The sequence below is a fragment of the Pipra filicauda genome, unplaced genomic scaffold, assembly GCF_003945595.2.
Source record: "Pipra filicauda isolate LSUMZ 115617 unplaced genomic scaffold, ASM394559v2 scaffold23_size5868930_pilon, whole genome shotgun sequence".
Taxonomy (NCBI): Eukaryota; Metazoa; Chordata; class Aves; order Passeriformes; family Pipridae; genus Pipra; species Pipra filicauda.
The window spans coordinates 2,307,682-2,325,036 of record NW_024104354.1 but is presented as its reverse complement, the minus strand read 5'-3'; the positions used below and the strand labels follow the sequence as shown (position 1 = coordinate 2,325,036).

The 17,355-nt window shown below is 39.8% G+C and overlaps 1 protein-coding gene across 2 annotated transcripts in view; it reads right to left on the bottom strand.

Moving 5' to 3' along the window:
* The window catches only part of MOXD1 (monooxygenase DBH like 1), a 50,540-nt gene extending 33,718 nt beyond the window's left edge, over positions 1-16,822 (bottom strand). The window contains exons 1-4 of one of the 2 annotated variants that reach the window (XM_027746657.2): positions 16,761-16,822; positions 5,155-5,301; positions 3,553-3,717; positions 3,118-3,201 (exon numbers count right to left, since the gene is read on the bottom strand). In XM_027746657.2, coding sequence (XP_027602458.1) covers positions 3,118-3,201; positions 3,553-3,717; positions 5,155-5,232 — 327 coding nt within the window. In that variant the 5' untranslated portion in view covers positions 5,233-5,301; positions 16,761-16,822. Of the gene's footprint in view, positions 1-3,117; positions 3,202-3,552; positions 3,718-5,154; positions 5,302-16,208; positions 16,579-16,760 lie in introns of those variants that run through there. The other variant, XM_027746655.2, reaches the window with a different exon arrangement.
* Between the last annotated feature and the right edge of the window lie 533 nt (positions 16,823-17,355).

The window sequence follows — 17,355 nt, the reverse complement described above, 5'->3', positions numbered from 1 at the left end:
AGCAGGCATAATGTTATTATGAATTATCTCTCCAGAAGTTCCTGGAGGCATTACAAAAGATCTTGTAATGGAAGGCTTTGTAGGGACATGTAGGAAGACACAATCTCTTCCCTAGGGAAAAAGTTGCAAGAGATGTGAAGCAAAGGAAGATTTAACAGAGAAGTCCTAACCCTGGCTGGGTGCCCCCCTATTGCAGTGAAGCTCTGTTCTCCATTGGTAAATGCAGCACAAGGAGAAATTACTGAATCACTTATTCATGTCCTTATTCTACCTACGAGACAAACACAAGATTACAGTCTTATCTCTTTCACGATTTACATGTCATGGTGCATGCTTGATCAATGAAAATATGTTCTTTCCCATTACCTGGGATTCCCGGAAAGCAACATGACTATTATGTAAGGAGAAAGAAAAGACTTAAGGTCCTACATAATTTACTTTTGACTAAATTTGAGATCTCTTATGCTAGTTATTTCTTCATCTTGTGCTAACAGAAGAAACTAAAACACTAGAGTAGATGAAGCCTAAGTCCAAGTGTCACCCATCTGTTATGTCACCCATCTGTTGCACCATCAGACTGTATCTACGAAATATATTTGTAAATACCTTAAATATATTCTAGCTAAGAGCATATAGTCACTCTTTTTGAAAACAATGCAGTCAATAGAAATTAAATAATCCTTTAACATTCAGAATCTGAATTCAGAACCTGGCATTTGTTAACCAGAAATGATTAAAAGTCTTGTCCTCTACCTTTAATGACAGGTCTGACTTTTTCCAGTTTCCTTCATTAAAACATCATGCTTTCCTGATGAAACTGATTTAAAAAAAAACAAAACACTTTACTACAAAATGCTCAGAGCAATTTTCAAGAAGGAAAGAATGACAGAGAAGAGCTGAACATATGAAAAAAGATTCCTATTGTGGCTGTTGCACCCACTTGAGACTCCAGATTATCAGCAGATTTACACATCAGCACAGCTAAGCACACATTTTTGGTGTCACAGGTTGTCCAGCAAGCACTGAGCTGTGCACTTCAGTGCTCCACAAAATCATACAAGAGGACAGAAATGGCAAAAGTCAGTTCACATGTACACTACTGAAGTAGAATAAATCATACCAGGGACAAATTTGTACCATTTCTAAACCTTTTTTTTTCTGTCTGTAAAAATGAGATGTGTAGATTTGCGTGAAAACTGTGTTACAGAATGAATCCAGAATCAGCATCTACAAAAGTATTTAACTAACACAGACAGTTTGATCAGGCCAAATAGTTCATCTGTCCTCCCCTTTGTGAAATTCAATCTTTGTTTGCATAGCTAATGTCTTCCTGAGTAGCCATAAGCCCCATCCTTTGTGTATCAGTAGGCTTTAGGAAATGTTTAATCAGTTTGCGAGAGAACATAGATACAATTCCACAGCAACCCTCTATGTGTCATCTAAAAAAAGTCACTATATGAAAATATAAGTTGTGTCCCTGAAAAGAAAGGTTAGGGGAGTGTTCCTACATAGTTCTACTCTCTTTCTGTATTAGTTTTTCTCTCTCTAAACATTTTTTAAGCAGTAACATGAAATTTTCTTGGTTTTTGAAGATGGAAAATCACTAAGGATTATACTCTAATTTTCAATTTTATTTTAAAAAAATGCATTTCTGAAAATACTATCTCTAAAATTTTAATATTCTTTATATATTTTAAAAATAAAAAAATAAAAAACTATTCTGAAAAATTAGTCAATGTATTTCTGAGTTAAAATCTTGTTTTAGTTTCAACCAATCACAATTTTTTAAAAACTGAGCAACTGTATGTGCAGTTAGGTAAAACATTTAGAAAATATATTCCAGAGAACCTTTTAGCAGAACGTGTATCTACACCTTCCACCAAATTTAACATGGAAAGCTTGAATTCTAATCCTACCATTTAAAACTCTCACTTGAAAGAGAAAATTAGGAATCTTGACATATACACCATAATACAAGCAAAGTCTGCTTTTCATAAAGATCTGTGAAAGTAGCTGTCATAAATTTCAAATGTGATTAAAGATCAAGTGCCTGAAAGCAGAAATTTGGGCCTTGCAACTGTTCATTCTGATAAGTGCAGAAACCCCCAAAATTTCAGAATCATTATAGGTATTTATCAGACTTACGCTGGGGATCATATGTTGTCTGAGTTAATTTAAAGTTTCAGTCTTACTGAAAGCACTGGAAAAATATGACTGACAATAATAAAAAAATGGAATAGAATTGTATACTTAAAGCATTTAAGAGTTTAAAGAACATAAAACTGAGGCCCAGAACTACATCACTGTGCTATCTTATGTCTTTTAGAACAGTAAGAAGTTGTTCTTTTGTGAGGTCTTCAGTACATTGCTCTTGGGAAGAATTGTGAGCACTATCTTTTGCTCAGCACTCCTAAGCTTTCAATTTCAAACTGAAAGAAAAGTTAGAAAATGTGTTATATGAAAACATGTTTATGCATGCGGGTTTTAAAATCACCTAGGATTCTTCTGAGTCTTGTGTGAATGTTTGCACACACATTTTCACTAATTTTTAAATAAACTACAACATCACCTCTTTTTTCATAATATTTGGCTTTTACATGGCTGAAGATAACGGTGTCTTTGCCTACGTGACATAACGTGGCATAACTCCACAATGGCCATCGCAAGAGAGGTGACTGGAAACAAATAAGAACCTGGCCCTTTATTTGAACAAACATCACCATCTAATTATTTTTTAATCTAAAATTACTATCTGTTAAAAGCAATTCATTAAATTCCTATATAAAAGTAGAAACCTAATGTAACATGTTTTTTTACTTAGTCTTTCCCGGAAATATTTACAGACAGAAATAATTTTCAACCTCATTTTCTTAAAGGAGAGAGGACAAAGGAGAAGAGAAAAGAACAGAAAGAAAGGGGCTCTGTCCTTGTGCATGCAGTTGTCGGGGCACACCTGAATCGAGTCCTGGGCACACATACGCTTGACCCATGTTTGTGAAGACAGAGAAGAGGTCTTATTTTTCCCTCCAGTAAGCAGTAAAAAAATTTCGAAGTGCAAGAATTGAAGTGTAATTATTATCTGAGTTCCTCTAAAGTTGGTCAGTCTGAATCACTCACCTTTGTCACGTGATGCTTTTCATGTTGTATGGGAATCTTAAACATTTGGCACCAATATGTTGTATCCTTGTCTGGTACAGGCACCTGTCTTAATAAAAAGGGCAAGAACACAATATTATCATAGAATCACAGAACGGTCTGGCTTGGAAGGGACCTTAGAGAACATCTATCCCACCCTATGTCAATCCCCTCACCATGGGCAGGGACACCTTCCACTAAACCAGGCTACTCAAAGTCCCATCCAGCCTGACTTTGAACAGGGATGAGATATGCACAGCTTCTCTGAGCAACCTGTTACATCAACCTCATAGTGGAGAATTCCTTCCTTATATTTAATCTATATATAGAAGTCACACTACCTGTTGTGTAAGCCCAAAGCTTGGGCTACCACTTTATTCCCATCTCCACATAAACTCAAAACATGGAGTAACTTACGTCTTTGTTTGTCAAGTCAAAGTATGGCAGAGAGGCAGATAAGACTTCTTTCTCAGGATTTAGCAAACGTAGACTCTTTGTGCCACGATTAGATCCATGGTAATTTTGACCCGCTTCTCCCATGTCTTTGTGGTGGTAGGCCCAGATTACCCGCACTGTGCTCTCCTGAAAAAAACAAAACAAAACCAAACAAAAAGCCCATAAGGAATAGAAGCAACATCTTCCTTACATAGTTCACATAGTTCCTACAATTGTATGACATAGATGTAGCTGTATTTGAACAATGACAATGTATACCAGAGGAGCAGTCATCTACTTACACAATTTTGCCTTTAAAATTAATAATGTATAGGGTTCACTGGAGATACACAGAAGTTAAATCTTTCTCTGAGAAATTCTTTCCCTAATGTTGTGAGTTGAAATCCTATCTGCAAATGGCAGAACAGATTCATAAAGAGGTATCCAATTAAATGCATGACAAATATTTTTCTAGAGATATTACTTATTTGGCCAGCAATGAGATTCCCTGTCAAATTTTTTCCAGGCTCAGATCTGTGAAGATGTGAATACCTTCAGTGAAATGCTGTCTTTACATACTAGGGAAGATAGACATTCAATTACAGGACAGATTTACATCTTAAAAATCATTCTAGAGTCACTGCACAGATCAGTTCTCTGCAAACTATTCTCAGGTTGCAATAATCACCCTTGAGTCAAAGTGCTCTAATAAATCCTGAAGTGTCCCAGAATGCTAAATTATGCTCAGAATTTGGAGCAGGTGTGAAAAACAGAGATCCATTGACTGCCTGGAAAACTGGTGGTTTATACAGCTGTGGTTTGCTTCCTTTGCTTCCTGCATCTTTCAGCCTCTCATGTTGCTATTATTGCATATGTTATGAAAACATAGATAAAGCAAATACTGTTTTACTCTTACACTACAGCTCCCAAAATAAGTACTAAACAAGCCAAAGCATAGAACGCCTTGCAAATTTGTCTAACTTATCTGCCATTTCCAATACAGAAGTCATCAATTTCATGTAATTTAAAATTACACTTAGGAAATGACACAGCAGTCCCTAGGGCAACACAAGAATTTAACATGAAAAATATTTTACCGTGGAAATTTTTACCATAAAATTCTTTAACTTCTTAATTTTGAATAAAGAAATAAATAGATACTTTAAATATGTCTGCTCCAAACTTTTTAAAAATCTGTTTCTAAGATCAATTACAAGTTAGCGTAATATCTAAAAACTGTTTCTTAATTTGGCATCTTGAACGATTGGAACTGTGGCGTCTGGGACTTGATGGCCCAGAGATACCTGTTTCAATCCTCTGTACTCTTGTTAGAAATTAAAGAACATAATGTATTAAAGTACAAAGGACAAAGAAAGCAGAAATGAAAATATAACAGCTTAATAAAACTGGTACAAGAATTTTGCTTGGTTAATTTAAGTTGAGCAAACAGGTATTTTGGAAAGTGAATTTCTCTAATTCTGTCTTTTTACTAAAAAGAGATTTTAATAACCAGTTTAATAACTACATATACAATTAACCTGTATAAATTACTTCATCTGTCTACATATAGTCAGAGTCTCTTACCGTTATGCTCTTGTCGTTTGTGTCACAAGTGTGCAGATCTCTGCTAAAAGCCAATATTGTATGTGTACTGTTTTCCATGGCATATTCCAGATGGTAATCCTGTTGAGGGTCCTTTTTTAGTACTCTGTTTTCATCTGTAAAATAATCCTGTTTTAAAGAAAAGGTGACCCATTATTATTAAAATTTAATATTAAAAATGAAACTCTATGTCTAATACTGAAGCCCCTTGAAACATGTAAAGTTCTGAAGTATCAGTTTTGAAGCAAATGATAAATGTGAGGTGGCACTGAACTATTTTTTCATACAAAATCTCCAAGAAAGCAAGTCTCCTCGATAAGCAGCTTAAAGGACATCTTGAGTAACTTTAGCAACAGGTTGTCTGACATAACTGCAGAAGTAAAGGTTGTACCCAACAACCAAGAAACCTTATTTATCATAACTGGGATGCCATGAACTTCAGAAGAAATTACGGAGATAACTAATTTCACTTAATATTTGTAACAACAATAGTCATTCCGTCCTTTCACAACTTTTCCTATGTTTTTTATTTCCCCACAAAAACAAACTTTGAATGAACATCGACTGGAACTAGAAACCCTATGGCTTAACTAGGACAGAAAGTGCTCAGTTCATTCAAAAGCTGATGGGTTGGGATTAGACTGAGGTTTTGGAAGAGGCTAGGGAACTGTTTATAAGAAAGATGCTCTCCATCAAGAGTTCAGCAAAGGCCTGGTACAATGGAGTAGCAGGGCAGCAATGTCAGGTCATTAACCTCCTCACCCCAAATTCCTGCAGCCCAGTGCAGCTGGGACCCAGCCTTCCCTCTCCTCCTACACCAGCCACCTGAAAAGGGCTGGCCACTGCCTCAGACGCACCTTCTCTGGTTGCCCTCCTTTGAGCTTTAGGCTGTTTCTGCCTGAGTTGGGGTAGGGAAGGGGGCTTCTAATTAATCAATGTATTTCTCACACCAAACAGACAGACACCATTAATTGTGTGGTGTCCCTTGCAAAATAATGCAGCACTGGTGATTCTGGCAGGCATTTACTTTTGTAGCTGTTTGGACCTCTATTCACTTTTGGAGAGATTTCTATCTTTCCCCTTTTGTTTAAGTTGAGATAACAAAGATGAAAAATTGCAAAATATTATGTCCAAGCATTTTGATACTAATAAACAACAACTGAAGCCTTATTAATTCACTAAGGGATAATTTAGGAGCTGTAATCTTAAACTTAACCCCACCCTAGAAACCTGTGTGTGTGCAAGAGACCACAGAGTCCTTCTTTTCCTATCAACACTTCTTACAAATACAAATGAATAAGTACATATGTCAAATAATAGACACATGGAAAAAATAATCACCAAAAAGAGCAAAAGAAGGACCTGGGACCTGAAAGAAAGGGAACTGATGAGTTGTGTTTATTTAGAGAAATAATTTTGGATTTGTGCTTTTCCAGATGGAAATAATAGACTTGTTCTGGGAGGGTTCTTTGAAGATGGGTAATTAATGGGATCAAAACACTCCACTTTAGCCCTGCATCAGAACTTGGAAAGAGGCAGTGCATGTCTGTACACAATATCATTCCTGCTCTGAAAACACTCCTCTGTGGAAGCTCTGCTTCTGCTTGAAAATAGTAAGGGCTTGTCTGGACGAGAAACGTAACCTTGTGAACATCAGCTTTTATTGAAGTGTGATATCTTTGCTGAAATGTTACCTTAAATTGGAGGAAGGCACTCATATTAGAAAGAGCACCCACACATTGAAATATTGAGGAATACAAATTCAAGAACAACTTTTCCTCATGTGAACAAATTCAAAGTCTTTGCCTGAACCCTGTGAGAAGGAAAGCTGAGAAATGTGAAGCAAAGCTAGGTGTTCACACAAATATTTTGTTGGTGAACTTCACCATTTCTTCACAAGTCTAGAAGACAGAGCTCAGATGTGCCTTGATAATGTGACTGTCACTGTAATTATTTCACTTACCTGCATGACAGTCAAAACCAGGTCACATCTCTGGCTCACCACGAGGGGCTCATTTTGTGGCTGCTGGCAAATGCTTTGGGGAAGGTGGTCCCAAAGCCCAGGCCACAGGAGAGGACCAGGATCCTCCCCATGGGACAAGAGCTGCGTTGGGCACTCACATTGCTGCCTGCCCGGGTGCTCGCTGCCCACCCCTGCTGCCCACAACGAACAGCACCTCACTGATTTCAGCGGCACACCTGAAATTATTCTGTGGCTAGATGCTAATCTGACAAACTAACAGTAATCATTCTCATGTGAAAATTTCTGTGAAAGTATTAATTCCTTGTCTCTACTTACTTTCTCTGCCTGATACACACTATGTTCAAACAGGTCTTGAATATCAAGGTGCTGAGAATACCTGGGAAGCAAATTTATATAATGCCTAGGAAGACAGTGTTTATTCCCCAGTTCTTACAATTCCACTGTGTGCAGCAGAAACACCCAAGAGCAATCAACTGCAAGTACACTTGCCAAGACTTATTTAGGAGTAAGCGAACTGCTCCTATTACTATTTTTACTTCCTTTGTTGAAAATTATCCAGCTGTTCATCACAAAAATAAAACCAAATAACGTAACCAAAAAAAATCTAAACAACTCAGACTTCGATTGCTCAACATCTCACATGCAAATTGTTTGTTTACCAGTTTTAAAACAAAATAATGCCATATTGCCCAGGAACTATACATATCTATTTCTGTTTGCAGAGATTTTAAGTCAAACTGTGAAGATTTTGCTCAATTTACTCATCAGAGCTTAAAAGCCTTTAAGATTTGTGTTTATATACAAAACATAATGAACAAAAGGAGGTTTTCAAAAATGAAGACACACTGAAAAGATATGATGCCACATCTTTTTCAGAACTGAGGATATCTAAGTATGGTTTGAAACTCTCTCAGGTCCAGACTTCTGTAACACAGAAGTCATTTAAATTCATAGGTTTCGCTTATTTAATTCTTTAGAGAAAGGAGTGTGATGTTTTCATCAACAGCATTACAGTGATTTGGTATCTATCACACGTGGTCTGAAACATGCTTCATATTGGAACCGTTTATTCTTCCTACCAAGTAGGAAAAGGCTCTAAAATGGTGACTTTTTTTACACAGATCTGGTTTTGCTACCCTATACAGTTAGCTGGAAAACCTGTGTCTTTTGTAGGATAGATTACACTGATACAAGTCTCCCCGCATTTCATGGAGTCCCAGCAGAAATCTACACTAATTGTCAATTCCTTAAAACTGAATTTTTGAAACACTCACATGTGTGAGTGTGGATAAATCCACAAAAAACGAATGCAAGTACTGATTCAGTACTTGCACTCAGATTCTTCAGTTTCTTATACACACTAAAAAGCATATATCCTATGTTTAATGAAGATAAAGTTCTCAAATTACAAATCACCTTTACAAAAGTATAAGAACTACAGAAAGAAAATGGTGAAGCAACTATATTGTTCTAGTATGAATATCTTTGATTATTTAAAGAGTGTTTAAAACTAAGTTGCAAAAGTGTTATTGGTCATACTACATGATAACAAGGATGTTTATTTCAGAATATTCTTATGTAAATTGTTTACCCATGAAACATTTAAAGTTTTTGTACTCCCTTTAATAATATTGCATAAAATACCATATTAAACTCTGGACTAAGTTGTGCAATCCATCACATAATTAAGTATCTCCTTCCTCATAGAACCTGGGAGTTGAAAAAACATATGGGAAATGAAAAATCTTCCTGACAGTATAAGTTATTTTATGTTCCTTTCCAGATGTGAGGCCGATCATGTTATATGTTTTTCAAATCCCATCAGCCTCTCTCCTTCTTAAAAAAAAAATGTTTTGTGATATATATGGTTTCTGATTCTGCTTCACAAAGAGTTAGGGAGAGTAATTTCTTAAGGATGTGAAAAGAAGTTGGTTCCTCCTTCAAGAATGCAAGCACAGCTGCAGAGGGAAGGTTGACCCCAAAAGCCCTACCAGCTGTCATCACGGACTGAAACAGGTGTTTATGGGACTACTTCCCCACATCTTTACAATGTACAAGATTGTTTTGTTTACAATATCCATTTCCTGTACTAAATTACATATATCTCCTTTCAACCTCAGGGACCATAAAATAATTCTCAGACTGTGGCCCCATCCAGCAAGTGTCTTGTGGGCTTGGCTTGTGAGCAACTCGGCCACCCCAATTTATGTATGCTGCTCTTCTCTAACTGGAAGATTGCTGCTGTTTCATCAATTTAACACCTAGAATTTAAAAAAGTGACAAGCCAAGAATGGGAAATGACAGAAAAACAAGCTGTGTTGCAACTCATCCCCACCGATGTTCTGTAGCCAACCCAAATTACCAAACCGATGTCCATGATCAGGACCAACGACAAGTTTGGCAAAAGGAATCATGAAGCTGGAACAAAGATGAAAGTTGGTGCAGGAGAGGATCTTAGTATAAATAGGGTGGATAGCTTACTACGGTACAGAAAAGAACTTAATGAAACAGTTGTTTGAAATAAACACCAAGCTATGCCTTTCTGGGTTTCAAAAAAAATAACTGTGGTTAACATTTCTCTTTTTTATTGTTGTACTCAATTTAAATGGAATCCTGCTGCTCAAGGTTCCAGTACACACTAGATATTACCACCAAAAAGAAGCTGCTTTTACACCATATTTGGCAAGAAGCAAACAGAACACAAGTTTACAAACAAGCAAAGCAAACTTTTTTGCAACCTCAAATGAATTTCAGCTTGAGTTTCAGGCAAAGATCTTACTATGCTCTTATGCTAGGGAAAAGCAGAGCCCACCTGCAGAAACCTAACACAGGAGTTTGAAAGCATCACTGCTTAGTGCAAGAACACCTTGAGAGCATTCCAGTTGACTGAGCCGATCTTGGGATTGTACACAAATGAAAAAATAACCATAGAAAAGGTAGAGTAACAGCAATCAAGCAGTTGCAGGATGCTCCTAAAGTAACTGGGATAAGTAAGTTCAAATTAGCAAAAAGTGATTCAGTCCTTGCTAGGAAGCCTGGATCTTGCTCATGCGGGCAGTTCTGAGAAGCTGTGCACAATTCGTGGTACAATTCCAATTAAACTGGATGAAATACGGTAGAGTAAATGTGGGTTGTTTACTTCCTGTGCACTACTAACTTTGATAGGGACAGAAAATTTTTACCTCTAACAAATAATTGTGGATGTGTCTGTATTTCAAATGCAGACATACAGATATACACAACAACAACACATTTTCCACTTGAGTATTTACAGAAACAGAAAATGCCTGTGTATGTACATACATTTTCTTTATAAAAAAGAGGGTTTGTATTTTTTACACATTAAACACAATCATTTATTTAGAAATATGTCTTTACTCTTTCAAACTGTGTCACTTGAATACACTTCGGGGTATTTCTTATATCTAGTTAAATGCTGCCCAGAGTGGCTTCCCAGTAGCCTATAGCTGGCAGTGACACCCTTTTGTTTATGTGACATTCCTGAGAGATAAAAAAATATTGCTTATGCCACACACAAATGAAAACACTGGAGTGTGGAGACCTGTCTAACTTACCACACAAAGGTGTAAGAAGCACAAGCAGTTAGAGGTTGAAATACAACATCACACATTGGCATGGGTAATTTGACTTTGCAGTGGAGTCCCAAGGGCCTATCCTAGTCTTTACATGGAGAATAAATGTTAGTTTAAGAGTTTATATTCCAGTTATATCAGAAGATAGTAAACTAGATTAAAGGCTGTCCTAACACAAACAGACTAGACAAAACATATATCAAAGTGTTTTAAGGGAAAGAAAATCAGTAAGTAGGAGATACTGCAAGATACAATCTTACAACTGCACTTTATCACAAGGAACATTCCTTACACAGGAGCCACATTTAACCAGTACAAGTTTTCTTGGTTTAATTACTTTAATTACTTCAATTACTTCAATTATGAGGAAGATTAAAAACACTTAGGGGATTTTCAAGCACAACTATTAGTGATACTTGTTCCCAAAATTTCTGTATGTGCCTTAGAAAATCTCCCCTCTTCCCCCTCCTACTTCTGTAGGATCCTTGTTTGTGTTGGGAATCAAATCATTCTTCCATTATTTTAAGCCTTTACATAACTCATGGTGGCTACAATTCCATATTTTTGGGGAGCTGTAGGAAGATTTCATTTTCTTGGTGTTTCCAAAATCCAAAAGAGAGGGAATAAAACGATAAAAGAAAAAAACCAACAAAACAAAACTAAACAAAACCAAAAACAAACAAACCCACCAAAACCCCCCAAAAACAAACAAATTAAAAATACTTGCAAAAATGTCCTCTCCAAAGCCTGCAAACAGCTTCAGAATTCTTCCCATCTTTTGTTCTCCAAATGTTTCTTCCTTGTCCTAACTATTGTACCTCTGAAAGGGAACTACAAAGCATCCAGCCAGAGGAGATGTACACTGGAGTGTCTCTTTATGCCCCGCATTGAAGCCAAGAGGGAGACATTAGTCATCTGGAGATTTTGCCCCAATGCCCAAAGGCATGAAATACCTCCAACAAAACACCGACTGAGATATGTCAGTGTGGCACTTGCTTTGCATCTCTTGGTGCCTTTCAAGTTGTTTTCTAAACACTTCTTTTGTTGCTGTTGGCATGAGTGCACTTAAAAGCAGCATATCTTTAAGTACTGAAAATGCTCACTGTTTTCTGTCCTTCAAAATCTCTTCCAAGTACTTCCCTGTGAGCAATTAAGCTAACTCTATGGGACACATTTGATAACAGATATTCTTTAGTTTGGGTGACAGTTAACAAGCAAGGCTCTAATGAATAATAAAGTACTTTTTAGTGACACACAGTCCCTATTCACCCTGAGTAGGGACTATTTTTGTGCAAGTTCAACAGAAGATTCTAACAATGCAACCCTCTTGTATAACTTGCACAAAATAGGCATTCATCAAGGAGGATTACTCTCCCCAAAATGGGGCTCTCAGCAGCTACGTGCTGTGGGTGGGGATGCACAATTCCAGACAGGGGTGGAGACCAAGGAAAAAGCATGGGTCTAGCCTGAAAATGCATGCTGTGTCAATTCAGAAGCACAAAGAGATGTATTAGGGAAAAAAAAGAAAGGGGAAAAAAAGAAAGAGAAAAAAAAGAAGAAAAAAAAAAGATGAAAGAAAATTAGATGCAAAAGCTGAGGCTGCCCCAAGAACTTGCAACTTGTACGAAGAGTAACACATGATGCAAGTGACTGTGGCAATATTTCAAGGTAATATTTTCCTAAGTATGAACTCTCCTAAGTCCACCTCCTTCCTAAACAGACAAAGACAGCTTTCCAATATCAACCCCCATTGGTATCTTGTTCTCAAACATGCTCACCGAAACCTCACACAATCTGGCACCACAGGGCTCTCAGTAATGTGTGAGAATAATTTGATCTCCTTCTTTTTCTTCTTCTGCTTGGTGGAGGTGCGTCTCTCACGACGATACACTAAAGTTATGCATGTATGCATACATATATCCATGCTATGCCTTCTAAATCCTCCCAAAATATGCTTAGCTTCCCATTTCAAATACCTTCTGAAATGTTATTAAAGTAAATGTATAATTCTCTGATCATTCAAACGCTTTTCAAAAAACTACTCTGGTACACCATGAAGGTTTCTTCTTCTTCTCTTATGACATTGTAACACTTTTCATCTTGATATAATTAAAGAAAACTAAATCTCAGATTTCCAGATAATTTTAGCCTTTCCTTATGTCAGGCACACTTTCAGATTAAATACAGCTCAAACACAGAAAAGCAAATCAAAACAAATAGTTCATTATATTCAAGTTCAGGATACACCTGAAAAATGAGAAAAGTAAAACCTAATCTTGGATATCCAGGACCCCATTTTTTCAAGGCAAACACTGCCTGCTGATGGTGGGAATAGCATTTACTTGCTCTATGAGGCCAATGAATAAATGCCAGAGAAAATAGCATTCTCTTTCTTCTCTGAAAACTATCTGAAAGTTTTCCTCTACCTCAATAGCTGGATGTTCCACAGACTAAGGAGTATCTGCTTTTACCCTTACTGACAGCTGTAGTCTAACTACATTTACATGTTTGTTCCCAGAAGAGAACTCTTACCTCTGAGAACACTTTCTATTTTTAAGGAGAGAGAATTTAAGGGGGAGAAAGAGGCAAAATTGACCCAAGAGACTAGCAATTTCAATGCCCACTTGAAAGGCTATAAAGGTGTTTCAGAACATCATCTGAATGTCAGGCCACTAACAAGCATCTCAAAACTTTCAAAGAAACCAAAAAATGACCCTTCTAAGAGTTTAGACCACGATGCACATTTTCCAACTGATGGTCATGGAATAAAAACATATTTCTAAAACCAAAAAGAAAAGTAAGTTCATTCATTATAGGGCGTACATATTTCATGGAGTGCAGCTAGGCATAAAACCACATACTTTCAAGGGTGCTATCTATGAAAAAATCTTTTTCAGTAGTAAATAATGTAAATTATGATGATATACAATTAACACAGAATGTATTTTTAAAATAACAACTGTATTTGTGTGTCCAGTAAAGGCAAGAATTAGATATTACTGAAATGGCATCCTAGAACAAGTTATTTGTTTTATAGCAATCCCTGCTACCTGATCAGAAAAAGCCTTTGGACAAATTTGGGGGGGCCATCTTGGGGCCGTCTTTGTTTCTGGCATTTCCTTGTTGATGCAAGTATGGAAATATATGGAAATATTTTAACTGAGCAACTTTTTAAAAAGCCTCAGTCCAGTTTAAAAGGAAACTGTGCTGACCGGAACTGAAGAAGGAATGGGGATGGAAAAGGCCTCATGTTGCAAGCAAGCATAACAGGAATATTTCACAGAAGAAATACTTGAGTTGCATCTCAAAAGTGCAAGAAAATAATATAGCACTTAGCATAGCAGTTTATGTGCTAAATTAGTGTTTCAGGAAAAATATCAGTAGTTCTGTATCAGCAGGCACTACAGTCCGTTTCTATTTGTCATGGAATGTCAGTGAATAAAATCTGTGGAAGAATGGAGTTTGTATGGGGCCACTCCTAAAGGATGACAAAACCTGTGAAGAGCGCTGGAAAGAGCCACAAAAGTGCTTTGATTGCTGGGGAAAATGTCCTGTGATGATAAAGAGCTCAATCTCTTTATTTTATGAAAAAAGAAAATTGAGCAGTGACTTGATTGCCTTGATTGCAGCATATAAATAACTTTTTGGAGGTGGGGTGCAGGGGGAGTACATTTCTTAATATAGCAGAGAAGATACACAGCTGAAACCTAAACTCAGACAAACTAATACTGGAAATCAGGAACAACACAGACTATCAAGTGAAGCGATGGATCCTCTACCATTGGATATGTCTACTCTAGTTTTGAATGCCTTTCTAAAAGGTTTGCTTTATTCTAACTGGATCTGTGAACTAACCAAGCAAGAAGTTTGGGGTTCTTTTAATTGTTAATAGGTGTATCTTCTGAAGTGTAAGGCTCCAGAGTGCCTTACATCCTGTGAGTGAAGAGCTCAATCTTTAATGAGCAGAATAGGTTTTATTTTTATTACTATTAGTGTTTTATTTAGTCTCAGGTTTTCAGAAAAATTATCTTCATTTTGAAATATGGAGAAAAGAACATTCTGAAAATCATTGATCTGAACTTAGAGAAGACAATATTTTGCCTAAACTTCATACAGTAAACTAAGAGGGAAAAAAAAAAAAAAAAGGTTCCCTTTTTCTGGAAAAGTATAGATTTTATAAAATCTTGACAAATAGTAGGGAAAGCATATTATGCATTTAGCTTTCTTATGGTACAATGCTAATAAAAATCCATAATCTTAGAGTAAAAGCTCCTAAAATTTAAGCAGCAGCTTCAAAGATCAAAAAACTCTGACACAATGAAATAAAGACAGACAACTTCTAGACCATACTCTAACAACTGAGTTCTAAAAACTCTGCTCTTAAATTGCCTGTAAAGTTTTTATTTAAGCAATGGGGGGCAACGATGTCATTCCAGGCCTGATTCCCCTTTCACTGACCTATGGGACGAGCTGTCCCTGCTCCCCCGGCCCCAGGGCATCTCCTCCAGGCGGTATCTCAGGTTGATGAGAGGGGACCAGAGGTGTGGGTCCCTTCCTCTCTCATGGCTCCTACCCCACCACCCACCAGTGCCTTTTGGAAGGGATGATTCATTGGAAGCACCAGAAGAGCGTCTGTTTCACACTCCTGTTTCCAAATGCAGCCCTGACAACATCTAGACTACTACAGAAACATACCAAGCAAATTATGCCAATACAGCTGGGCCCTTCTGAGGTTGCTTTACCAGACCAAGGACATGTATCAGAAGTCCCTGTGGTTACTCTGCAAGTTCCTTCAGATATCTTTGTCAAAACACCTCCAGGTGAGGAGAGGAGGAACAGCAGAGAAAGGAGCATCATCGGCTCTGCCCCAGCAGACGGGGACGTCATCAGGCTTGGAAGCTGGTGGGATCGTGCTCTCATGCCAATAGAATTAGAAAGATCAAGCTCAGTCGGCATCAGGACGGCCAAGCTCCGTCAGTTGTTGGCAGGGTGAGGGGAAAGGTGGCGCACCTCCTTGGGAGAGACTGCCATCCCTCCCCTCTCCTCCGCGGGTCTAGGCTTAGCGGGCAGGCAGGGAGAGCGCCCAAGGAGGGAGAAAAGGGTTGTTGCATTTTCTGGATAAAAAGGAAAGAAACCTGACACCTTTAAATAAAAACATTGTAGAAGTTTAGAGGGAAGGTTGGCAGGGAGGGGATCGAAAAGGAGTATCTCCTCCAGGGGAAATGAACGCCGAACAACAGGGGTGACCAAAAAGTTTGAGGGAAGAAGTAAAGAGGTATGGAGATGCGGGGCGAGGAAGCTGAGAAATAAAAGAGGAGCAGGGAAAGAGGGTTATTCAGAGAGAGAAGCAGCGAGGGGGAAGGTGGGCGAACAAAGAGGACCCGGCAAGCGGAGTGGGAGCGGGGTGCCAGCAGCGCTGGTCCCGGGCCGGCGGTCGAGATAAAGGAGCCGGGCCTTACCTGCAGGTAGGGCTGGCCCCTCTCCACGCCCCCCACCACGATGTCGGCTGAGGCCATGCTGCCGCTGGCCGAGAGCCCGAAGCCCACGTAGCCGTGGGTGCGCACCTCCAGACAGAAGGCGAGGGCGCTGCCGCGGCGGCCCCAGTGGAGGCGGTAGGCGCCCGCGCCGTCCAGCACCGCGCTGTGCGGGTAGCTCCGCAGCGACGGCCCGGCACCGGCACTGGCACACAGCAGCCCGCACAGCACCAGCGCCCAGGGGCGCAGCCGCCGCATCCTCTCGCCTCGCACCAGCGGCCTCTGCGTGTGTCCGGGAGGGCGTGTTCGGTGTGCGGTGTCTGTGTGTGCGGTGTGTGTGTGTGTGAGCTCAGAGAAGGGGCCGGGTGCCCCGGTCACTCCGCCCCCGCTGCGGGCGGCACCGCGCCGGCCCCGTCGGGGCAGCGCGCCCTCGGCAGCTGCTTTGTTCGCTCCCCGCCCCGGCCCGGCGCTGCGGCCGCCCCCGGCTCCCTCGCGTCCCCGTCGGGGACGGGACGGAACCCGCCGCGTTCGGAGCACCTGCTGTGCGCTCGCCGCGGGGGCTTCCCGGGGAGATGCTCGGAGTCGGCATTAGCGAGCGAAAATCCTTCTCCTAACCGGAGAAGCGGAGAGAAGGCGGCGGACGGGAGACCCCCGCCTGTCCCCCGGCAGCTCTAACTCCGGCGGAAGAATTCTGAGGGAGAAAGCCCGGAGGCAAACGGGCGCTTTCCCTCTCTCGGCCGCTTCTTCACTCAGTGCGAGCGCACAGCGCGGCAGACGGATGGAGCGATGCAGGAGGTCTCCCGTCGGGAGAGTTCTTTTCGCTTCATGAGTGGAAAACGAGGACCCCTCGAGTGATTTGCACTGAGACGGCTACAAAAGCACAGCTCAAAAGCCCACTCGTGTCCCTTGACACCCCCACAACCGTCCCCGGTGCCACCAACACTCGGCCGGCCCGGCTGTGCTATTTCCGACACACCAGCAGCAAATGCTGCCCCCCCCCTTTTCTCGGCACACCACCACTGCCAATGCCGGGGGAGAGCAACGAACAGAAAGATGGGTTTGGAGGAATGTTCCCAGCCCTCTGCAAATCTGGATGGAAACAAAAAGTAGCATAACATCCAAAACGGGAAAG